The 26,266-nt window shown below is 45.3% G+C and overlaps 1 protein-coding gene across 9 annotated transcripts in view; it reads left to right on the top strand.

Annotated features, from left to right (window-relative positions):
• LOC137438964 (DISP complex protein LRCH3) overlaps positions 1-26,266 on the top strand; it is a 94,143-nt gene that overhangs the window by 23,344 nt on the left and 44,533 nt on the right. For all 9 annotated transcript variants that reach the window (XM_068134472.2, XM_068134474.2, XM_068134477.2 and 6 more), the window contains exons 3-8: positions 11,234-11,360; positions 20,446-20,551; positions 21,471-21,607; positions 22,156-22,274; positions 23,743-23,839; positions 25,287-25,374. In XM_068134472.2, coding sequence (XP_067990573.2) covers positions 11,234-11,360; positions 20,446-20,551; positions 21,471-21,607; positions 22,156-22,274; positions 23,743-23,839; positions 25,287-25,374 — 674 coding nt within the window. The remainder of the gene's footprint in view (positions 1-11,233; positions 11,361-20,445; positions 20,552-21,470; positions 21,608-22,155; positions 22,275-23,742; positions 23,840-25,286; positions 25,375-26,266) is intronic.

The raw sequence follows: 26,266 nt of genomic DNA on the forward strand, positions 1-26,266 counted from the left end.
CAATCAGTCCCACGACATTGTCCTGTAGGTAGGTTTAATGACAATTCGATCTCTGGCAATATCCTGTAGAAATACAATCATGCAATATATATATCAGGATCATGGAATCATAAAGAAGGTTCAGTAATATCAATCAATGCAAGCAAGCCTAGATTTTCTACGTATACGCACCATCCGAGTCTACATGTCTTAGCTTAAATGTCATAGGAGTGTGCCGGAGCCGCAGTCGTCCGAGTTCTTATAGACGCCTCTCAGTGGTTAGCGAGAGCATCACACCTGGGTTCAACTTGTACATTTTCATTACATTCTCCCCGCCGTTAGAACTACACTCACGCTAGGCAGGAACCAAGCATGCAGCAGCATTAGTAGTGTAGCGATGTCAATCCATGTCAGTCGGCCCATCCGTAGCGATCAGGGCGGTGAATTTCCCTGCCAGCACGGGTCCGGAAACTACCGAGTACTACATCCCCAAGCCCGGAGTCCCCCGCATCGGAGTAGCCGCCTGAGGCAGGCGACGGTGGGGGCACCACTGTACCTACAGGCAGGGGTGCGTTTTGCGACGGGAGGGCCGGCAGATGCTCCATAGGTAGAGCCACGGAAGAGTCTATAGACTCATAAATTGGTTCGTCGATATCCCCGCAAGGGTTGATGGCCCCGCAAGGGGCCAGGTGGCGTACGGAGACCGTGGACTCGCGTCCATCAGCCATCATCACGCAAGCATGCTCGGAATTAGCCTGGAGTACCTGTACCTTATCCACTAGTGGGTCATACTTGCTCGTGCGAACCGCGCGTTTGAGGTAGGCCGGCCCCGGCTCAGCAAGCCAACTAGGTAACGAACGGATACTTCCCGAGCTCCTTGGGTGGTGAAACATCCATTCGTGAGGAGTCTGGTTGGTGGCCGTACATAGTAAAGCCCTGATTGAGTTCAGAGCCGCAGGTAACGACCAAGCCCATTTATCTAGGCCCCGGCTGAGGGACCGCAGGCTTAGCGTGACGGCCCTCCATATGATCCCGTTGAAGCGTTCGACCTGCCCATTCGCCTGCGGTCTATACGGGGTGGTATAGCTAGAAGCGACATTATGCTGAAGTAAGAAGCTCCTCACTTCCTGGGACAGGAACACCGCACCCTGATCGGTATGCACATAGGCCGGGTTCCCGAACATAGAAAACAAGTTCTGCAGACATCGTATAACCGTTGCGGCCGTCATATCTGCACATGTGAAAGCGAAAGGAAATCGCGAGTGCTCATCAACTATAGTGAGCAGGTAACGAGAGTTACTCGATACCGGCAGCGGCCCTTTGAAATCCATCGCCAATCGCTCCCACGGCCTAGTAGCTCTGACCAGCGTCCCCATGGGAGGGTTATAAAAACACGGCTTAAATTCAGCACATACAGTACAGTCGCGACAGACCTGGCGAATGTCCTCAACCGAGTATGGCAGATTACGACATCGCACAAAATGAGCGAAACGTGCCACCCCTGGATGGCACAGTGTCGTGCAAAGCGCGCAGACCCTCCAAAGATATGAGGCCCACACACGTTGCCGGCCGCGATAATGCGTCGGCCAACAGGTTATCCCTCCCTGGGCGATATTTGATTGTGTAGCAGAAATCGGCGAGTTCGATGCGCCAGCGAGTGATTTTCTCATTCTTAATGTGTTGGGCATGCACAGTGTCGTACTTAAACGCAACGCTCTGTTGGTCCGTGATGATTTGGAAGCATTGTCCGAGCAAATAGGGACGCCAACGCCTAATCGACTCGACGATCGCGTACGCTTCCTTTTCGACAGACGAATGTCGCTGTTCAGCGGAGGTGAGAGTTCGTGAAAAGAAAGCCACCGGGCGCCCCCCCCCCCCCCCCCCCTGGGAGAGAGTCGCTGCTATCGCATGATCCGAGGCATCACTTTCCAAAACGAACGATTTGTTATCGTCAATCGGCGCCCCAGCGATGTCGGACTTAAGGCCATGAAAAGCAGCCTTGGCCTCAAGGCTCATGGGGAACACTTCGCAATCCACAAGTGGGCGGAGTTTCGCGGAGAAATTTTGCACCCACTTAGAGTAATGGGCGAACAGCCCGAGAGCACGCTTCAGCGACGCACGATCGCAGGGCAGGGCCATGTCGAGCAAGGGTCGCAGACGCTCCTTATCCGGAGCAACCGAGCCGTGGGTCACGGTGTACCCCAGAAGATCTATCGTGCGCGCGGAGTATCGACATTTAGCCTCATTCATAGTTAAGCGATACCTCTGCGCAACCTCGAGGAAGCGCTTCAGATTTGCATCATGATGTTCCTGGTCATACCCGCACACCGTAAGGTTGTCCAGATATACAAAGACGTCGGTCAAGTTCTCCTTAGCGATGAGGTCGTCCATAGCCCTCTGAAAACACGCGACCCCGTTCGTGACCCCAAAAGGTAGCCGGGTGAACTGGTATAACTTTTGACCCGATTCAAACGCGGTATAGATACGGTCGGCCTCGGAGATGGGGATTTGATGATGCGCACTACGCAGATCGAGAGTGCTATAGACCGAGTACTGGGCCACCTGTCGAACCAGGGAGTCCATCCCCGGAAGGGGGTAGGCGTCCAGCTGTGTAAATCGATTAATCGTCTGCGAATAGTCGATTATCATTCGTTTGCGATGCGCTTCACTTCGTACCACCAGGACTTAGGCCCGCCATGGCGACCGGCTGGGTTCTATGATACCTTCCTTTAATAGCTGGGCCGTTTCCTCCGCAATGAATTGCGCGTCAGCTCGTGAGTAGCGTCGCGATTTAACCGCTACAGGTGTGCAGTCCGTGGTCATATTGGGGAACAGCGACAGCGGCTCAATTTCCATCCCTGCAAGAGTGCACACCGCCAGCGTGTCAGTGCCACCAAATTCCATTTCCAACCGTCCATGTCGCTTAAGGAAATCATGTCCGAGCAAAACATCTGCACATAAGGCTGGTAAGACCATGAGATGCACGTCCGGAAACATTCGTCCCTTTATCACAAGCTTCAATCGACATTCCCCTTTTGTGCTGAGCCTAAGCCCTTGAGAAGCCATAAAGATCCGACGTCTCGTCCCAAGGATCGGCCATCCATGTTTTTGCACCAACCGATAATCAACATAACTATCAGTAGACCCAGTGTCAATTAAAGCACTTGCAAAAATCCCTTCGATCATAAGTGGGATAATAGCCCGAGCCAGGCCAGGTGGTCCTGTAGGTATCGAGCCATCCATGCGAGATGATTGCGCTTCGCGTGTGGATCCAACACCAGCCAAAGTTTTCTATGCCGCAGTAGCGTGCAGTTCGTACGAGCAGCCTCCGGAGGGTGCTCGTGTCACACGCGGGGTTTGAAAGCCAGCTCGAGGTTTCCATGCTTTAGCAGGAGCTTGTAGTTCGTACGAGCAGCCTTCGGATGGCGCTCGTGTCCCGCGCGAAGTTTCAAAGCCAACATTGGCCGTTCGGGTGGCCGAATCGGACAGTTGGCAGGGGCGCGGAAGAATGCTGGCCAAGGACGGTCGCGCCGTGTTTGCCCCATTTGTTTAGTCGGCGCGTTGGTCCTCACCAAGGCCGAGCGCACAGCCAGGGGCCCATGAGGAGGTGCGATTCTCATCAAAGTCGGGCGAGGCGCCCCGCTCCTCGCTCGGCCTGCTGGCCCGGCGATAAGCACATTCATTGTCGAGCGAGTTTGTTTGCCCCGCATCGCCTTTCGGCAAACCTTCTTAAAATGCCCTGTCTTCATGCACAAATGACATACTGCTTCACGAGCCGGGCAAACCGACCTGGGGTGTTGTCGATTCCCACAAAAACGTTACGTCCGGGCTTTGGTCCGGCAGCTGCTGCAGCTGTCAAGCCTGGATCAGGGTCCTCCTCGGGAGCGGCAGGGGTCTCCGATTCCGGCAGCGATGCCGTGGCTGCATCCGCGTCCGCGGCGGTTGCTCTCTCCGGTCGAGCTTGCCGAGATGTCCCCGCAGCAACGTATGAGTGTTCATACGCGTTGGATTGTTCTCGCGCTTGGGTATAAATGTGGGCCAGCCGAAGGGCTTCAGCGAGCGTCAAGTCTGCTTCTTCCAGAAGCCGTTGTCTCACGACTGGGGATTTGATCCCCGCGACGAAAGAATCGCGTACAAGATCATCACAAACTTGTTCATGTGTACGTACCTCCGGGGCACTCTCGGTCATCAGACGCCGGAGTTCTTGAGCGAATTGGTCTAGAGTCTCCGTGGGCTGTTGCTTTCGTACCGCGAGCAGATGCCGAGAATAAACCGCGCTTCATTTCTTGATATAGATTCGCTTCAGCTCTGTCACGGCTGCATCCAACGTCACGCACTGTTCGATAGCCCGATAAACGTTAAGATGCACCTTTGTTTGTAGCACCTCCAATTTCGTTTCGTCACAGACGGCGTTTTCCTGGGCCTTAAATTGATTGTCTCAGGTCTTCAGCCAATGTGTCAGTTCCGGCCCGCATCCGCTGCCTGAGCGTCGGCTGCAAATTGCGGCACTTGAATCATCCGGTGTCCCGCCATGTCGTTCACGTTCGCCTCTTGTTCTCGATTGGACAGCGAGACGAATTGTCATTAATTGTAGTGGAAATCAATCAGTCCCACGACATTGTCCTGTAGGTAGGTTTAATGACAATTCGATCTCTGGCAATATCCTGTAGAAATACAATCATGCAATATATATATATATCAGGATCATGGAATCATAAAGAAGGTTCAGTAATATCAATCAATGCAAGCAAGCCTAGATTTTCTATGTATATGCACCATCCGAGTCTACATGTCTTAGATTAAGTGTCACAGGAGTGTGCCGGAGCCGCAGTCGTCCGAGTTCTTATAGACGCCTCTCAGTGGTTAGCGAGAGCATCACACCTGGGTTCAACTTGTACATTTTCATTACAGAGCCAAACAAACTGTTACTCCGAAGCGTTCAGGTCAAATGTATTCATGTTGTTCAGTTCAGTTGTTTACCGTGGGAGTTGTGTGCAGATGATCTGGTGTTGATTGCGGAAAGTATGGATGGACTGAAGGAAACGATGAACAAGTGGAAGGAATGTATGGAGACAAAAGGTCTGAAGATGAATATCGGAAAGACGAAGGTGATGGCAAGTGGTAAAGCATGTGGTGAGGTGGAAAGAACTGGGAAGTGGCCGTGTGCTGTGTGCAGGAAGGGTGTCGGAGTGAACTCCATTCAATGTACAATGTGCGCTGAGTGGGTTCATCAAAAATGTAGTGGTCTGAGAGGGTCATTAACCAGTGTGGCAGCTACATTCAAATGTAAGGTGTGCACAGAGGGAGCTGCAGATGGAGGAAATGTTGAGTTGGATCTTGGAGACGGCGTGAAGCTGGAAGGTGTGAAAACATTTTACTACCTCGGAGATGTGCTGAATGGAGAAGGTGGATCAGACTCGGCAACGGTTGCTCGAGTGAGATGTGCATGGAAGAAGTTTTGGGAACTGAGTGGCGTGCTGATGAGGAGGGGAGTGTCGTTGAAGCTGAAGGGAAAGGTGTATGCTGCTTGTGTGAGAAGTGTTATGATTTATGGGAGCGAGACATGGGTAATGAACGTAGAGCAGCAATGAAGGCTGGAAAGGGTGGAAATGCGAATGGTTCGGTGGATGTGTGGAGTATCGTTGAGAGAGAGGAAGGCAAATGATGAATTGCGAAAGATGATGGGAATAGAGCCTGTGATTGATGCTGTGAAGAGAAACAGGTTGAGATGGTTTGGTCATGTGTTGAAGAAGGATGAAAGTGACTGGTTGAGAAGAGTGATGGATATGAATGTAGAAGGAAGTAGAGGACGGGGAAGACCAAGAAAGACCTGGCTGAAGATGGTGGAAGAAGAAATGCGGGCAACGGGGTTGACAAGGGGAGATGCAGAAAATAGGGCAAAATGGAGAAGATTGTCATGGGGACCGCAAGGCTAACCCCCGCTCTAGCAGGGAAAATGGCCTTAAAATGCATGTTGTTGTTGTTGTTCAGTTCAAATGTATGGCAGAGTTGATGTCTGTCTGTCTGGGGGGGAGGGGGAGGATAAATGGCCACTATCTGGGGGGGGGGGGGGGGGGGGGTTCTCGCAGGCGTCATCCTTACACCAATCCCTGAGCGCCGAGCGCTCACTCTAACCAATCACTGCTCTTGGGGGCGTGACCCCACGGACCTGTCTGCTTTGATATTGCTATTCAAGTCTCCCCCCTCCCCTTTAAAACCCCCACCTCCTGGACCTGGACCTGTCTGCCTGTTTCCGATGCTCCCCCTTCCTCTTAACGGTATGGACCTCAAAATCCTGGGCCTTCGCTCAAAGCTGATTGATCTCTACATACAGGTTGCTTCTGACAAACCAGACTTGATCTGCTTAACAGAAACTTTCCTCCTTCATGATGTCTCTGATTCCTTCATATCTCTCGCTGGTTGCTCCCTCATCCGGTATGATAGACCTGAGCCTCGTCCTGGAGGTGGGGTTGCTATCTTTATCAAAAACTCTCTTCCTCACTCTCCCTGCACTGCCCTCTCTCCACCTCACCCCCAGGAGTAACCCCAGGAGTACCTCTGGAGTTATAAAAAAAAAGAAAAAAAAAAGAAGAAAAAAAAAAAGCTCGATAGTGCCTAAGCGTTTTAAAATTAATGACAGTTATATACAAGTACACTTGCGCATAAATAAATACTAAACAATCACCAGACATTTGAATACAAATAAATCGAACAATTCCGGAATTGTACGAAGTTGGTGGTACGGCTTCTTCTTCTTCCTGATTTCCATCCCCCTCCCCTGCTCCCTTGCCCCCCTCCCCTCCCCCGCCTGGCAACGCCGGGTACTTCTGCTAGTATATATATATATATATATATATATATATATATATATATATATATATATATATATATATATATATATATATATTGTTGCGGATCTCGGGGGTCGGAGCTCCCCTTATCAAGGGGGGGTTAATCCCCTTGTCCTTTTAGCTGGCCGACCCGAGTCCTGGAAGTTATACGCTCCTTCCGGTCGGTATTAGGTAGGGTGATTGGTCAATTTAGTCCCAAATACCTAATTACTAACCCGACCGTAAAGCAGGGAAATAACTCACGCCCGAACCACGGCTATTGGTGGAAACGCCGAGCGGATAACGAGCCGCGATTCGGGCCGTTAACAATGCGACTAACCCGATTCTAAGCGGTTTTAATCGTGCCACGTTTACCCAATGATAGAAAGGACATATGCGATCGGATGGAGAGGAAACCAGAAGGGAGGAAGAACAAAGATGGGTTTATTAACAAATATACAGAAAGAAGAGGAAACAAAAGGGATGTATAAGAGAGGAAGAAGAAGCAGAACACAGGGCAGTCTTAGAACAGTCTTATGCTTAATACCCCAGACACACATACACACTCACACGGGGATTGTAGATGGAACAGGTAGAGGGTCCGGCGATGGGGTCCAGGCTCCGGTCCCGCGGGCGAAACCCGGCAGGCAGCTCCGCGTATCGTTGAACGCGACCGGACAGTTCATATAGCGGGGGGAAGCTGGTGTCCTGTGGCGTACGTAATAAATGCACGCTCGTGCCAAACGCTCTCTCTCCAATGTTCTATTAATCAAGCGCGCCCTTCTTCAACAAGTCTCGTACAACCAGCGCTCTCTCATCCAAGTCTGTTGTTATGCCAACCTTCCGCGAGAGTCCTGTGAAAGGGCTTTGCGTTCGCGCTTATATATCTCGACCAGCAAAACGCTCCGCGAGCCAAACTGCCACGCCTGTCGGTGATGTTACCTCAGCCCTGGTTGGCGGGTGAGGGCTTACCGACCACGCCTTTGATGACTGGATGATGTGGCCACACCTTCTTGCCGTTCCGCCCCCTTCCTCGGGCCTAACCTCGTGGCTTATGGTGGCGCTTGTGCGGAAGCCCAGCGAGGCTGCGAGCAGCTAACAAAGGCGCGTAACAAATTGGAGAGCCATAAGGCACCGACTGTAGGGGCGCGTAATGGCGTCGCTTGGAGAGAGAGGTTGGCAAAATGGACAGAATGAAATGGGCCTACTTCTTATTTGATTGACGCAATGCAGATTCAACTATTGGAAACACGGCCTTATCTAAAACACATACTAATGAGATAACTGAAGTTCTAAGGTGGCCTACGTGTTGCTTGTGGCCTAACTAGGGGTGCTACCTTTAACCTTTTAATAATGGGATATTTACAAGAGTTTTATATACAAGTGTGGGTTCTCAAAACCGCAACTATATATATATATATATATATATATATATATATATATATATATATATATATATATATATATATATGTATATATATATATATATATATATATATATATATATATATTGTTACGGACCGCGGATAAGATGTTGATTTGCCGAGCGGATGGCGCCGCGGCCCTAACAGTTACCCCGACTAACTCGATTCCTGAACGTTGGCCGAATCGCGCCACAGATATTCAATGGGGAAAAGACTAAGGCGACACGGATGTGAAGAAGAAGAAGGAGAAATAGGGAATACGAATATAATTTATTTGCTATTTACAGGACCAAAAAAACCAAGGAGAAGGAAGGATAATAAAACAATTTACAGAAGAAATCAGAGACACAGTGCAAATATTAACTTATACAAGCTTACTTATACCCAGGGACAAGACAAAAGACAGACTACAAGCACACTTACACGGGGGATGATGACCTGAATGGCTGGAGGGAGCGGAAGGTTCAGCTGGAACCGCAGCACGGTCGGGTCGGGGATGAGCAGCCGCCGCCCTTTCTCGATCGGCGCGTTTAGCAGCCACCGTTCCTTCGTGGCCCCGCTCGAAACTGCCGTCAAAGCCCCGAAGCTGCTGTGGCTGAAGCTGCTGTGGCTGAAGCTGCTGTGGCTGAAGCTGCTGTGTGCCGCTGCTCTTTCAGGGATTCCTCCGTCTCATGCGCCGCGTGCTCTCCACCGGTTCATCTGCCTTCTCTCTCGTATCTCGTGGGGGCGTTGCGTGACGGGTTCTCTCCCTGACGCATCTGCTCGTGGGGATCCCTTACTCAACTCCGTAAGCAGTCCCTCACTCCTTCTTTTATTGCCCTCCCCGGAATCAAGCCGCGGGCTACGAGGGCACGCCTACCGGTTCGCTCACCGCGGTGCTGATTGGTGGTTAAGGGCTCTCTGACTCCAACTTTTGATGACGATGAGGTGCCACGCCTTTCTTCCCCGAACAGAGCACATGCTTAATGGCGGCAATTGCAGACAACAGCCAAATGCAGTTGGCAATTGACGAAAGGGGGATTGGAAGGGAATCTACCTTATTTCACTTGGTGCAATGGAGTATTTCAATTAATGGAAGACACAGCCTTACACTAATACACATAATAAGGATATAAACTACTGAACAGGGATATATGGTGTCCTTTGTGTATGCTTTATGGAATTAACTACGGGAATGCCCTTTGACCTTTATACAACACGAGTAAGGAGGGCGATATTTTAAAACAATTTACACAACAACAAAAAAAACAAACCATTCTCATATCCACAACAATATATATATATATATGTACACATATATATATATATATATATATATATATATATATATATATATATATATATATATATATATATATATATATATATATATATATATATATATATGTGTATATATATATATATATCCACAAATCTATTCACATATATATATATATATATATATACACACACTCACACTCTCACACACACACAAGATATTACGTTGTACCACCATTCTCGACACAATGGCTGGAGCATCCGCTCTGCTTGAAATTGAATCCTGAGTTATCTGAAAGACTTATAAGATGGTACGTGCTGCTTTCTTGCTTTTCTTCCAGTGTAATTGAAATGCACTAGAAACACCTGCCCCCTTTGGGAGTCTATCAGGGTTTTGGGGGACTGTGTTTGTGCATCTGTGCACCATTCTATGTCGTTGAAAATTTATTCACTTATTCCAGCATTAATCAACGGTCTGCATGTGTGACAAAAGATGATCAAAAACAAATACGAACGTGGTTGTTGTTCTGCCGTAGCTAAAAACAAGTCCTGACGTTTTGGGCTAACCCTTTGCCGAAGCAAAAGAGAGCATATAATCGCCTTCCATTTGTATTCAGTCCTTTTTGTGTAAATTATACATTTTCACAATCGCTTGGCCTATGATGCTTTAGGCTCGCCCATGTTATTCCTTATTATTAGTATTACTTTTATTATTGTTAGATATTGTTATTTTGTAATAACATTAATATTATTAAAATGTTATTGTCATTATTTTCGACGTACCATTTTAAACAGAAAAAATGTCACCCGAATGTGAAATACTCCGTCCTGCTTCTTCTTCGCATGACTTACAAATGGCGGCATGTTTATTGTTATTGTTATTATTATTATTATTATTATTATTATTATTATTATGTCATTATCATCAAATGGAATTAACTGATTAATTTGTGGTTTTAATTATATTTACTTCTGATAGGTGTGCAGACCAGTGACTTACCTATACACCACTCATGTGCAAAAATGCATCTTCATTCGTATGCAGCACAAGGCTGCGGGCTAGTATCATTGTCTGAAGGTGCGGCTGTGCCGTTCATGCAGTGCCCCCCCTATTAGTTGGGGCAGGAATTTGTAATTTGTTCAGGGTCCTGGTGTTAACTCACCTACTCTTTGTGAAGGACACCACGTGATCTTTAATGTCCACCAACTAATACCGACAGATGGGACGTCCATTTAACATCCATTTGAGGGACAGCACACATTGATGAACTCTGCCTGTGAAACACCGGGATGAAAGTTTATAGCTGGGTTGGGATTCCAACCCATGTTAGATAATTTAGAGGATAGTGTGCGTACCTCTAGGGTCTTGGCCATCCTGTCAGCTGTCAATATACATGGGTATGTCCAATTTTCTTCAAATTTTCCTCACGCGAGTATTAAACATTGCCAGCGACCATTAGTAATGGGTGGGGTTCGGCATAGAATAAAGGTCACAATTAGGCTGCAAGGGTGTTTGGGGGCAGTTTCGCACCTCACTCTTGAAGCCATGCCCGGGAGACAGGATTTGGTTATCAGTCAGCTTTATAAGGAAAAAATATATACAATTGTTGTGCACTTATTAAAGGGCGCATTTCTCCGCACGTGGGAAGAAGGCAGGACATGAACGCGCTCTGATCGTGCATATATTTGTATTAACGCGTCTTCATCTCAAATGCCAAGTTTTGTTTTCACCTGCCGTCGCAGCCGGAACCAGCTAACGGTTTTACCTGCCTCACTTTGTCGGCTGCCGTTGCAAGTTCTGAATGCCAGCAACAACAAGATTTGCTCCCTGCCCAAGGAGACCGGCCAGCTCAAAGAGCTGTCATCTCTGGTGAGAACTTGGCACCTCGTGGGACGTGTTTCGATGATGTAATGAGTGTACGTGTGATGCCCTTTAAACCAAATGTGTGAATACAAGACAAGGTGTATTTAACAGAGCAGATGTTTCTCTGCAATGTGGCTATCCCTTAATTAACAATTATTTTGTGATTTTAAAACTTGTAATATTTTATTTATTTATGCACACTTTCCCCCTTGGCTGTTTTGCTTTGTTTTGTTGTTTTTATGTTGTTTGTGGCATTGTGACATCTGAGACCAAGAGAAACTAACTCAGTTTCCATTCCCTTTGTTTGCAATTACAATTTGGTGTTCAAGGAAGTCTGGCAACACATCGTGAGCCAGAAGTCTAAGAGTGAGGTCTTGGTTCTTTCACTCCAGTTTATCTGGAGATCATGACTGAGCTGTCATTTCTTTTTCTCAAGGGTTCCATCACCTGAGACAGGTGAAGCGCAACTTACCTGTGTGTTGAAGGAATAAATCATTTTAGGTTTTTGGGAACGTACCCCTCGATTTAATTAAAGCTTGGCTATTACTTAATGCATTCTGTTGCATTCCATGAGTAACTTCGATGTTGATGACTTCAGACAATAAGAGGGAGATTGCTTCAAAGTTTTACTTTTAAATGCAGAGAAATATGTGACCTCACATTTGTCTGTGTGCCATGGGAAGCTGTGATGTCGGTGACACCATTTACTTTACATTTAGCTCAAACCATTGAGCCGACTGAGTTGCCGGAGGCATTATGTTTTCTGGTTGTCCTTCCGTCCGTGATAGGTTTTTCGTTACCGCGATAATTTAAAAACAGATGAAGGGATCTAATTCAAACTTGGTACAGGTATGTGTAATGATGAAAAGATGAACTGATTAGATTATGGGGTCAAGAGGTCAAAGGTCCTGTTCTGTAAAAATTCTGTTGATGTGCTAACTTGTGAATAAGTGTGAAGCCATGTGACTATAGAAGAAGAAGAACCGCCTTTAGAGGCCATTGACTTTTTCACATTTTGTTGTTGCAGCCTAAATTTAAAATTGATTAAATTTAGTATTTTTGTCACCGATCTGCACAATATACCCCATAATGACAAAGTGAAAAATGTTTTTAGAAATTAAAAGAAAAAAGATTGAAAATGAAAGAAATATCTAATTTACATAAGTATTGTCGTGGGACTCCCGGTTAACACCAGAAGATCGTGGATAGGCCTAAACGGTTTATTCGGAGGCAACAACCAATACGGATTTTACTATGTCGCACGGGAGGAAGAAGGACAATGGAAGCTGCGCAAAAAGCTTACCTTGTGCGCCGACTGCAGCTTCGATCCTGCAAGGAAAGTAATTCAACAGGGCACAGATTTTAAATGGGAAAGGAAAATAATACAAGGGTTTATTGCAAAGAAAATCGGGACAGGGAAAAGCACGCGCCGGTAATAAATATCCTAATCGGTACGTCCCCACACGACAGATTTCAGAAACGAGACACAGGAATATGAATTAATAAAAAGAACAAGTACAAAAAGTTTTAATTAAAACAAAAGCCGCGTCGATGTTACACAATGCCTAGATGCAGCTGTGCCTATAACGTCGATGTTATAGGCACAGGACATTCCTATTGATTCGATTACTTGATGTTATTTTTGTGCAAAGTGAAAATATATCTCGGCAATTTCCCGTGTGTGGCGACGAATTTTTAATATATCTCGGCAATTTCCCGTGTGTGGTGACACGTGAACGAAGCTATGCTCCTCTCTCCACATTATTGTGACGACGTATAAATTAAATATTTCATCGTGACGATTGTCATCAAATGGACGAATTTTTAATATATCTCGGCATTTTCCCGTCTGTTATTTCGGGCGGTGTATGACTGACCATGCCGCGATTAAAAAAAAAAAAAATCTCAATGGACTTGAAGTTACAGGCCTTTGAGAATTCATTTCGTTCTATAAAGGGCAACTTTCATCGGATTTTCTTCCAGTTTTTTTTCAACCAAGTCTAAAACTATGTTAGCGACTGTGAAAAATGAAATGATATATCGAATTTGATTTCAAATAAAACTGTGTGAGAGGAAGACACCACGGGCCTACAAAACAGGCCTCAAAGCTATGCGAGTTAATAAAATGGTGGATATTTGTTTATATGAAGGCTCTCCCAGAATGGGTGGAGCTATGGTTCCCAGAATGGGTGGAGCTTTGAGGTTTTGTCTTCTCTGCAAGAACAAGAAGAACAAGAAGAAGAAGAAGAACAACAACAACAACAGCAGAGGGCACTCTATGAGCAGCGTCTGCGACGCGGCTAAAAAACGTCCGTTATGTAATTGTAAAATGTTCTGCGGATGCGGCCTTATCTTGTCTGTCGTCTTGCGTCCCCAAGCTCCGTCGCACACCACCAGGCCCCACGCTCCAGCACCACAGCAACGCAAAGGCCCGAGCCAACGCCCACTCCGTTCGCACACGAGGCCCCAAAGCAGGAAAAGCACCGCGCGTGCAACGCAGGCTAGCGGCTCCAAGCGAGGTCGATCTTCACACACGATCGGCCTGCCACGTCCCAGTCAGCTCTCCCGAAGCGAACGTGCAAGAACAAGCGAACTCCACTCGGGCTTTATCTCAACTCAACTCGGGCTGCGCAAGACAAAGCACCGGATGTCCAAAAGGGCTAGCTGCGCAAGCAAGAGCACGAACCGCAAGAGACTCTCCAGACCAACTCTCTCTCTCTCTCTCTCTCTCTCTCTCTCTCCATCTCCATCTCCATCTTCTCCATCTCCCTCTCCATCTCCATCTCCATCTCCATCTCCATCTCCATCTCCCTCTCCATCTCCCTCTCCCTCTCCCTCTCCATCTCCATCTCCATCTCCATCTCCCTCTCCATCTCCCTCTCCATCTCCCTCTCCATCTCCCTCTCCCTCTCCCTCTCCATCTCCCTCTCCCTCTCCATCTCCCTCTCCATCTCCCTCTCCATCTCCCTCTCCATCTCCATCTCCCTCTCCATCTCCATCTCCATCTCCATCTCCATCTCCATCTCCATCTCCATCTCCATCTCCCTCTCCCTCTCCCTCTCCATCTCCCTCTCCCTCTCCATCTCCATCTCCATCTCCATCTCCATCTCCATCTCCATCTCCATCTCCATCTCCCTCTCCCTCTCCCTCTCCATCTCCCTCTCCATCTCCCTCTCCCTCTCCCTCTCCATCTCCCCCTCCCTCTCCCTCTCCCTCTCCATCTCCATCTCCCTCTCCCTCTCCATCTCCATCTCCATCTCCATCTCCCTCTCTCTGGCGTTCGGCGCTCTCTTAAATAACCTTGCTGGTGACGTTACATCAGCCTTGGCGCGCTACCCAATCAGTGCCCTCCACTGACTCGCCGGCTGGAGGTTCACCCCTACCGCGCCACCCCAACTCTCGTCCCCTGTTCCGTGGTCATAGCGCGTGGCACTCGAGGTGGATAGGCCTGTCGGAGGTGTAATTGGCAGCGGCCATGCGGCGGTGTCCTGGCCTGGTTTCCTTCCAAAGTCATGTCAGGAGAAGGGAATCATTTAGTGTTGTGCTAGAGACCTATCTATGGTGTCTACAGGTGTGCATTGCCTAAAGGGACAAAGGTTTGGCTGACCAGGTGAGACACACAGGAGTGCTACTCTTTAATCCCTAACTCTACTTATCACACGAACATCCTGGTATGTCCACAGGTAGACATCTTAACCGACAAATCGCCTACACATGAAACTTATTACAGGGTGGTTTCCTTACCGTGACAGATGAACACGTTACCTACACAGATCTATCTGGCTCTACATATCACTACCCCCACCGACATAACAGTATTCAGCCCCCTGAGTCAATACTTTGTAGAAGTGCCTTTGGCAGCAATTACAGCTCTGAGTCTTGGGTATGTCTATTTCTGGATTTGAGTCTGCGGCAGCTTTGCACATCTGGATTTGGGGAGTTTCTCCCATTCTTCCTTGCAGATTTGTTCAATCTCTGTCAAGTTGGATGGGGAGCGTTAGTGAACAACAAACTTCAAGTCTTTCCACAGATTCTCAATGGGATTCAAGTCTGGGGTTTGTCTAGGCCACTCAAGGTCTTTCACATTCTTGTTCTGAAGCCATTCCATTGTTGCTTTGGCTGTATAATTGGGGTCATTGTCCTGTTGGAACGTAAATCTTTGCTGCAGTGTAAGGTCTTTCACACTCTGAAGTGGGTTCTCCTCAAGGATTTACCTGTATTTGGCTCCATTCATTGTTCCCTCTATCCTTACAAGTCCACCAGTTTGTGCCACTGAAAAGCATCCCCATAGCATGATGCTGCCACCACCATGCTTTACGGTAGGGATGGTGTTAGATTGGTGATGAGCTGTGCTCGGTTTCTGCCAGACGTAACGCTTTTCATTCATGCCAAAGAGTTCAATTTTCGTCTCATCAGACCACAGAATATTTTGCTTCATGCTCTGAGTCTTTCATGTGCCTTTTAGCAAACTACAGGTGTGCTGTCGTGTGCCTTTTTCTCAGGAGTGGCTTCCTTCTGGCCACTCTCCCATAAAGCGTAGATTTGTGAAGTCCTGCAGTGGTCTTTCCGGCAGGTTCTCCCATCTGAGCCAAGGAAATCTGTCGTTCTGTCAGAGTGATCATTGGGTTCTTGATCACCTCAATGACCAAGGTCCTTCTTTCCCGGTTGCTCAGTTTGGTCAGACTGCCAGCTCGAGGAAGAGTCTGGGTAGTTCCATATTCTTTCCATTTCCTAATGATTGGAGCTCACTGTGCTCTTGGGAACCTTCAACACTCTATAATTTTTTAAATACTCTTCTCGAGGTTGATGCCTCTTCAAAATTCTATCTTGGAGTTCTACTGACAGTTCCTTGGATTCTATGGTAGAGTTTCTGCTCTGACATGCACTTTCAACTGTAGTACCTTGTATAGAAATGTTTCTTTCTAAATTATGTACAATCAATTGAATTGGCCACAGGTGGTCTCCAATCATGTTGTAGAGAGATCTAAAGGATGATCAAAGGAAATTGGATGCACCGGAGCTCAATTTGGAATGTCATAGCAAAGGGGTTGAATACTTTTTGACTCAATAAATTTCAGCTTTCCATTTTTAATTAATCTGTAAAAAATTCTAAAAAATAAAAAATATTCCACTTTGACATTATGAGGAACAGTATTATGTGTAGATCAGTGATGAAAAAAAATCTTAATTTCATCCATTTTATATTCAGGCTGCAACAATAAAATGTGGGGTATGAATATACTAACGTAACGGTCAAGGGGTATGAATATTTTCAGAAGGCGCTGTCGTATGATGCAATTATGAACTGATTAGATTTTGGCCTCAAAGGTCAGAGGTAATGCCAGGTAGAAATGTGATACTTGAGAACAGCTGAAGGCATTTAAATCAAACGTGGTACAAATCTTATTGTAATGGAACGTATGTATGTATGTATGTATGTATGTATGTATGTATGTATGTATGTATGTTTGTGACAAAATCGTCTTCTTCCTCAAATATACATATAATGAAAACACGCTTTGTGAAGCCGTGTGATGATAGAAGAAGAAGAACTGCCTTTAGAGGCCATTTTTGGCCATTTTTGGGCACCATGGTCCCCTTTTTGAAGCAATGTTTTATGGCCGGATGCCCTTCCTGCCATCAACCCTGTTAGTCGCCTCTTGCGACACACAGGGAATTACCAGTTATCTGTTACTCAATTTACCGACCTCAGAAGGATGACAGGCTGAGTCAACCGCCCTGGTGTTAATTCAGCAATCGACCGGGATTCGAACCCAGGATCCGAGGATCCCAAGCCAGCACCCTAACCGCTAAGCCAACACCAGGCTTAGCCGTGTGACTATATAATCTATTAATTACATACTGTTTGAACATCGGTTGCATCCTGTCCATTTATTACCCTGCGCTCGCGAAGCGAAAGGCAGGGTTAAGCATTCGGGTACGTCGTAAGTACGTACCTGCGTGTCTGCATTTAAAAAAAAAATCATTTTCTCGGCAACCGTTGGTCCGATTGACATGAAATTTTCACCATAGGAGGGCCTCCTGTAGAATATTTTAGTGAATATTATGACGTCACAGGTCACGTGGTACGGGCATCATCTTGGAAAAAACAAAAAACTTTGCACCTCTATATCTCAAAAACCGCTGAACAGAAATAATTGAGACAGATCTCATTGCAAAGAACTCTCCAGGCGGAATAACATATGTGAATGATGACGTCATAGATGTCGCCGTTATGACGTCATAATTTGACAAGTAAAAGTTATCCGATCAGGATGAAATTTTTTACCATCTTCTGGTCAAAATGGTCATTTGACCATTTGACGGTATAAATTGATGCAGAAATAAAATTATCATGACGTCGTAGGTCACGTGGTTCGGACACCATGTTGTTTTGAGTGAAAAACTACTAAAATCCAATTTTGGTCCTAAACGACTGAACTGATATCGCCCAAACTTTGCAGGCAGAATCGCATACCCATGACGAACAAAAAAGTCAACGAGCATGACGGCATGCATCACATGGTTTCGGAGTTATGACGTTTTTAAGCATAACCTTTTTAAACCTAGCTCCTCCCTCATTTTTGATCCTATCGAGGGGAATCTTCACAGATGTGTTCAGCATATCAGTCTACTAAAATGACCTTTTGGAATTTGCGACAGGTCACGTGGTTTGGCAGATATGAAAAATTAAACGGATTTAAAAAAAATAACTCTTGAACCGCTTCATTAATCGACGTGAAACTTTATATTATAGTAGAGATAATGAAGTGTAACATGTGTGCAAAATTTCAAGATGATTGGATGTATGGTCTGGAAGCTAGAAGTTGTTATTGCATGAAGAAGAAGAGTCCTCTAGAGTGGGCATGGAATTATCACATTGCACATCGTGAGCAGGCAAAGGACGGAGCGACCTCACGGGGTCATTTTGACCTCACATAAAATTCTGATTTCAGATTTGTCAATCGCTGAGATATATTAACACATGACCAAACCAGATTTGGCGAAATTCTGACGATTTTTGACGAAAATATAACATTTGTGTCTACATTTCAGTAAAGTAAAGTGTGTGCCATGTTGGCATTTTAAAAATTGAAACGTGGCTCATTGTAAAGAACTCCATATGGGGAATAAGTGTCGTTAAAGATGACGGATAGGTGTCGTTAAAGATGACGTCATTGGTGCCATAATTATGACGTCATAATTCGACAGGGACCACCCTTCGTCTGATCAGTTTGAAATTTATTGAGCATGATCTATGCAACAATTATTTGGAGAATATAAATTTATGATGTCGTCGCTCACGTGGTCTGGCAGCCATATTGGATCAAAAAAAAAGGAAACATTCAAAAATAGAAGAGTTGGCTCACACCAAGTTGACCGCGCAGGGTAGGTATTCTATGAATACCATCTAGTTACATACGTATCTTACTATAATTCACCAAATGCCCGTCCGTCCGTTCGCAGGTACCGCGAAAACGGCTGAACCGATCGCAACGATATTTTGGGTGGGTAATCCTGGGACCCCCTGGAGTAAAATAGGCTATATTGTTTTTCCAATTTTTCCAATTTTCCAGTTTTTCCAAACACGATGGTATAATATTTACCGATATGAACAGTGATGTGGCTTTTATTGAAATTCTACAAATACTGTTTAGATTTTGATGAGAATTATGAACCTGCTGTAAATGCGGAAGTGGAACCGTCACCCAACCGTACGGAACTTCACATCAGGATTTAAATATTTGTTTATGTCACGAATGTTGTTAAAAGTTTCTTTTTTATATTAATGCTATTTAATTTGTGATTGGAGTTATGCTGTTTGGAATGAAAAAAGAGATATCGAGTTCAAGTGAATGACGGAATGCCGTGATGGTTTCTACTTTCTAAACGTGAACTTTGCGGATCGCCATATGCAGATTCGCCACGGACCCACGATCGATGTTTCTATACGTGAACGTACCCGTTTGTTTGCCAACGGGTACGTTTTTCATGGAAGTCCTTCACGAACTTGCTGTCCATGTCTGATGTGCGACTGAAGGTGCTACAGGAATGTGGAATTTATTGGTTTCATGCTTTAGCATTCGCTGTATCTGCATTGCCTGTTTGCTTCTGGCCTCCCACCCGTGCATAGCTCGGGTACTTCACTAGTATTAATTACGTACTGTTGGAATATACCTCTCACAAGAGGAGGATATCTAACACAGTAACCCACAAGTAATAGCTTGATTAGGTATGCTTCATGGGGTTAGGATACTGATGGTAGGGATGGGGGATGACGCGAGATGATGGTGCACCTTCAGCTCAAAGTTTTGGAGGGAAGAGTGCAATTGATCGTTCTCAGAAAGACAGTTCCACAAACAGGAAGAAAAAAAGTCAAGTTGTGCAATAAGCCTGGATTGTGAGAGATTACGCCTGATTGTGTCACTTGGGAGTGTCGGAGAACAGAGGAATGAATCTAGGCCGGAGAAGAGGTGGTTAAATAATGGGCCATTGATCGGCCTGGGACGTAGGCCTTGTGCTGAGGCCTCATCGCAGGAGATTCCAATAAATTGTGCTTTGGATTTTACGTACTGATAGTTACAGATTGTCTGTTGACAGTCACAGACAGAATACGGAATTGTCTGGAATGCCTTCTAAATACATTTTCCAAGAGTGCTGGCAGAAGTTTGGAAGATGGTGGTCGTATTGTCGAAAGGCTTCTTTGTTTATTCCACAAGCGGTGATCAATTGCTTCTCTCCTAGTTATTCCCCAAACATGTTACATGTGCTGCGCACATTGAAAATGCCCAAGGCAAACTTGAATAACGTATAGGCCATCTGCAATGACTGTTAGGAACTTTTAAAGTTAGTCTTTAGCTCAAAGTTTTCCAAAACAGTTGTAGTGGATGCACATGATTATACAGGTGTTACCTTTATTATCTCATTTGTACCTTTACACTTTGGTATTATCATTTTCATGACCTTCACCAATTCAAATTTGTTTGCATTACTTCTCCCAAATTATGTCAAACTGTCATTTCCAGAAAGTACCGACCGTCTTGGTCACGGACAACCTATTTTGATGGACATTGCTGTTTTTGTATTTCAGGACGTCAGCTGTAATGAGATCCAGGCATTGCCTCAACAAGTATCTGGCCTGACTGCCTTGCGCGACTTAAGTGTACGGCGGAATAACCTCGTTAGCTTACCTGACGGTGAGTCTTCCCATCGTCTCGTCGGTGTACAAATGTTGTAACGCTTTGGACATATAGAAAAAGCATTGGAAGGTTTGAATACTTTTTTTCCTACATATTTTTTTCATTATGAAAACTTCAGAATATTTAGTTAAAAGGAGGTATGTTTTGTTTGTATATCTCACTCCCCATGCTCATGTGCTTGGAGCTCAAGAGCCATAACCTCCTTTATTTATTTATTTATTTTGGAAGTTGTTACCTCTGCCACCGAAGTTGGACAGAGGTTGTTTTCACAGGATATCTCAAAAAGTTGTGGACGGATTTGGACGAAACTTGGTGGACAGGTTGGGTGGTTGTGTGACGAGGACTAATTGATTCGATTTTGGTGAAGATCCGGATCCAGATACAAGAATTTCTAATCTGATTCTTCATTGAGAGATGGGCCCAAAAAGGATATACGTATAGCACAATGTTTCCAAAAGTTGTGGACGGATTATGATAAAACTTGGTGGTTGAGTTGGTAAGATGACATGAACAAGCTGATTATATTTTAGTTAAGGTCTGGACGCAGATCCGGTATATCCGTGGGATACAAAGCATAAACTGTTCAGCATGGCGCAAGTATGCATTCTACTGAGTGCCGTTCTCATTTCGATGGTAAGTTTAGTCTGCCTTCATTTGTGGTCATTCAAGATGTTCAATATATTTTGAGCAGGTGACTCACTTTGAGGGTCTTACCTGTCCAAAGTGACAAATTGTCGGTACTTATTACCTTCATGTTCTGCCAATGAAAGTCTCCGATGTAGGCTATGCAAGGTGTGCTTGTGTTGCATGTGTGCATACCTTGGTATGATCAAATACCAGCCATGTGTACCATTTTGGTAGCGATCGCCCACCGGCTTCCATCACCAGCACTCGACTTTATTGTCACCTTTTTCAGAGTTGGCAGACCTTTGTCTAATCCACCTCGATTTCTCTTGCAATCGGGTGTTGGAGATACCTGTAAGCTTTCGCAAGCTGCACCATCTGCAGACCTTTGTTTTGGACCACAACCCTCTACGCAGCCCTCCAGCTCAGGTATGAGTTTTTGTCGTGCTGATGACTCGTGTTTCACCCTTTCAGTGAGTTTTGTTTTCGTAGCTATCAAGCAATTGGATTTGAAAGCGAGAAATTGTCACGAAAATTTAGCGAATTAGTATGGTTACTGGTGCACACGAGGTACTCTCACTTGGAGACCGTCACATGGGAATGTGACTGAGGAGACTTCAACTTCTCCATAACAAAAGCTCCTTCCATCGCTCTCTCGCTGCCGCCATCTTGAAATCCATTGAGCGCAGCTATATCCCACAATTCCTTACGGTATACATCTCGTGCCGTAATTATTCCTGGGGGTATTGCACTGACAACTGAACTTCGCTCGCAGTCCACTGTTGATGAGCATTCCTTTAAACCTCTGTGCCTACGCGAGCATCTAAGATTGATAATTGGAAATACCAACCGACCCCGGCCTATCGAGTGTAAACCTCCCCTCAAAGGATTTGGATCTCATGAGTGAAACAAGCGGTCTCTGTGGCTTTATTGTGTTGCATGTCAGCGTGGGATGAGCTTTGATGTAATGTGTGCAGGTATGCATCAAAGGAAAGCATCACATTTTCAAGTACTTGAACATCGAAGCCTGTAAGCAAAGCAAGCTTCCGGATTTGCAATTCGAAAACCGCTTTCGAGCGTCGAGCTCGAATTTGTGGTGAGTTGCTTTTGATCATTCATAGACCCTTTAAAACAAATGTAACTTGATGTACGGTACTTCTTGCGTGTTTTGGTTGCTTTTATATATAAATTATTAAGTACTTGCTTCCTTGTTGCATTATTTATTATAGACATGCAGTCAAAGTTGTGATTATTTAATATACGTCGGTGAATTGTTTGATTGAGACGGCATGATGAGGGTTTTTTTGACATTTTAAATGTAGGTACTTTTTCCTTTTTTTATTTTTATTTTTATACCGACGACTTACCCTGTGTATCACAACAAACTGTTCCTGCCGAAGTCGAAAGCTGGCATCCATATTTGCATTTGTGAGCTGCTGGATGTCGTACAATTGTGCTCTACCATCTGGCGAGAGCACGTCTCCGACTTGGCTCGAGTTGTGCGCGTGGGCCGAGTTGGACGGGCTACAAATGTCTTTTTGTCTGTCGCCATGTTGGCAACTGAGGCCCCCTGTCTCGGTCTGTTTCACTGATGAGGCTTTTATCGGATGCATAATATCGACTTAAACCTTTTGAGGGCTTTTTTGCCTCCGACAAAATTGTGAATTGAGCTGAATCTTGCTCCCCACCCTCTCATCTCCAAAACCTTTGACTTGTATTATGGTACAACAGGAAACGGTACAACCCTGAAATTTTGGTGGTTTCTTTGTCTGGTTGAAATGACGATAAAACGAACTACATTGTCATGCTGAGTGCTTGCCATGAGGATGTATGTTTGTTTGTTTCCCCCATCATTCTCAAATCATCTAATTGCTGCACTCGTATATCATTTTGCATCATCATGTATTTATTTTACTTAAAACTGCACTTTTTCAATGGAGAGGAAAAATAGGGAAGTTGGGGTTGGAGTGTTCTTTGTGTACTTTGTAGTTGTAGTTCCCAGAGAGACGCATCAAGTGTGTTTAGTCTTGGTGTCCGTGGTGTCCCGCTTTTTGGGAAAAAATAATACGTTTGTTTTCATGAATATATATAATCATGTTTTCATGATTAAGCAGAATTTCAAGTGCTACCAATTGGCTAATATTACAAGTTGCCGATACCGGAAACCATCAGCAATCTCCGATCGCAGCCCTCTAGTTCTCTGCAGGTAATGCTCCTTTAATTTAAATATGTATACTGTTGGCTGATTAGGAGGAGTGATCCTCTCACCGAACACATGTGGTTTGGTGTAGCATTCCCCTTTGTGCATGTTCCGTGGTGGAAGTGCAATCGCTTTAACGAACGAGCAAGTCATGTGCAGGCCGGTGGGTGTAAAGGGGGCTTTGCGTAACTTGGCATGCCGTGAACAGAGACACTTTTGTGGCGCTTATAGTCGATTTTAACTTTCACAGGCAGTTCCCATGCCTGGGGATAAGGCTCAACAAGCACTTCATTTACTTATTTGGACTGTGTGTGTGTCTCGCTCGGGTGTAACGTTGTGCTGCCGATGATGCGTGCCCCCACAGCTTGCCCGATGAGTTCCTGGCACACAGGCCGAGCGGACTTCTCGATTCCGGTTTCAACAGCGTGGACAGTGGTAACAAGCGTTGGTCGGGGAATGAGGTCAGATGGCATGGCGCCGCCAACTTTGCAAAGCTCAATTTTGTTGTCTTATCTGACATCGTGTGTTTAAAGGAAAATGGTTCTTCTGAGTTTTTGTCAAGTATTGCACCATTAGCAGTTTTTATTATTACTGTTAAATATTGACTTGTCTTTTCCTTTCTCTTTAATTATATTCTCACATACATACATACATACATGCATGCATGCATGCATGCATCCATGCATGCATACATACATGCATAAACATGTACATCCATGCATCCATCCGTACATGCATAAACATGTGCATCCATGCGTCCATACCTCCATATTGCATCGATAGCATCCAGATATGCATAAATGAGTCCATACATACATGCATCCATATATGCATAAACGTCTGCATACATGCGCCCATCAATCCATCCATATATGTATCTATACATGCATAAACATGTGCATACATACATCCATCCATTCCATATATACATCCATACTCTTAAATGTTGTGTGCTCTCAAGTGTTTGTGTGCTTGCCATTCTCTTGTCTTCCGCTCCCTCTTTTTATATATTTTGTTTGTCTGGTTGATTTGTTTGTGAAGTAAATGTCAGCTCTTTCACGAGCCTCGATTCAGTATACAAAATAAACAAAAAAACATACATATAAGCATGTGCACACATGCTTCCATACATATGTGTGTTCATACATGCATATGTGCGTACATACATACGTGCATACATACATACATACATACATCCATGCATGCCTACATGCATGAAGAGGGTGAATGGGGGAGGAGGAGGATTGATGAACTGGGGGAGGAGATTAATGTGCAGATGAGATTGATTAAAAGCTGGCTGAAGTGGGCTGGACACTGGTGTGAATGGAGGACGACTGAATGGCAAAGAGAACGGATTGGTTGATTGAGCAATGTCGGAGGAAAAGGGGTAGACTGTGGTTGAGATGGGAAGGTTTTGTGAGAGAGGATATCCATAAGGTGGGGTGGTCGGAAGTGGAGTAGTACAGTGGGCAAGGCAGAAGCCTGGTACTGTTGTACCTCACCCCTTATAAAAGGAAGAAAGATCACTTTTCTTCCACACCACGTGATCCTGCCCAAACGTATGCGTTTTTGAACATCCCCAAATCGATAAAATTCATGTACGAGTCGAGTTGTCACTGTCATTGATGTTTTCAGAATTATTCTTTGACTAAACCTCCTGGAGGAGCTCGTAAATATTCCACGTTGGAAAAGGATATTGCTGGACACCATTGCACATTCATATTAATTTTTAGAGTGTAAGTCTATGGATAAGTCATAACACTGTATGGGATTTGAACCTGGAATGTAGTCGCCGTCGAAACAAGTGCTTGGCTGGGACAGCAAATCAGTATTTCATTTTCCGTCCTTGCTTCATTACCGGTGTGATTTGGGTACATTGGACATTACAATGTCTCTTTTGTGTTTCAGCCTTCAGATGAAGAGTCTCTCTCGACTGGTGCAAATGTGACGAGGGAAACACGACGAAGAGAACAGGCACCTTTTTGCAACGGTCTTGGTGAGCAAAGCAGCTCGTTGGGCACGCTTCACGTATCTGCTCTGTTCAGCACAGTTGATCTGTCCATGCATGTGGATCATGTGAAAGTTTGATTCTGTTGTGTACCAGAAGCTGGAAGGTTCCTGAGTGTTCTTGGCCCGCTAGTTTAATTCGGAGGCTGGCGAGGTGATGATGCCAAGTAGGAGATAGAGTCTTAGGGCTGTTTGTATTGAGGTCTGCACAATTTGTGAGTGATGGGTGATGTTGGTGGTGGTCGTGTTGTGGTAGACTAGTCATTGTGGTGGCTTAAGTGTGAATCCCCCAAGTCAACTTTCTGGAACTTCCTGAAAACTCCTCCAAATGTTTTAAATGGCATCGGATTGGGGAGAGGGAGAGTTTAAGTTGCAATTTTTTTTATTATCAAGTTTTGCAGATCTTGAGGATGTTTCTAGATTATGCAACAACATTGTGACTATAAGGATTATCATCATAATCATCATAATCATCATTCATGTTGCTTTTTATGCCTCCGCCGACGAAGTCACCCAAGGCATTATGTTTTCAGGTTGTCCGTCTGGCTATCTGTCTGTCTGTCCATCCGTCCGTCCATCCGTGATAGGTTTTCGTTACTGCAAGAAGTTGAGAATGGCTTAAGTGATCTTAGTCAAACTTAGTGCAAGTATGTATAATGAGGTAAAGATGATGTGATTAGATTTTGAGGTCAAGAGGTCGAAGGCCAAACGTCAGACACGTCGGGTAGAAATTATGTTACCGAGCTAATTTGTGACAACTCATGGGATTTTCACCAAACTTGGTATAATTATACAGGGTGTTTCAAAAAGATGGACCCGATTTGAAATCGCTATATCTCTGCAACCACGAACCGCCCATAAATGAACCTCTTACCACTTGA

This window comes from Myxine glutinosa, chromosome 13, assembly GCF_964187855.1.
Source record: "Myxine glutinosa chromosome 13, kmMyxGlut1.1, whole genome shotgun sequence".
In the NCBI taxonomy this organism is placed as follows: Eukaryota; Metazoa; Chordata; class Myxini; order Myxiniformes; family Myxinidae; genus Myxine; species Myxine glutinosa.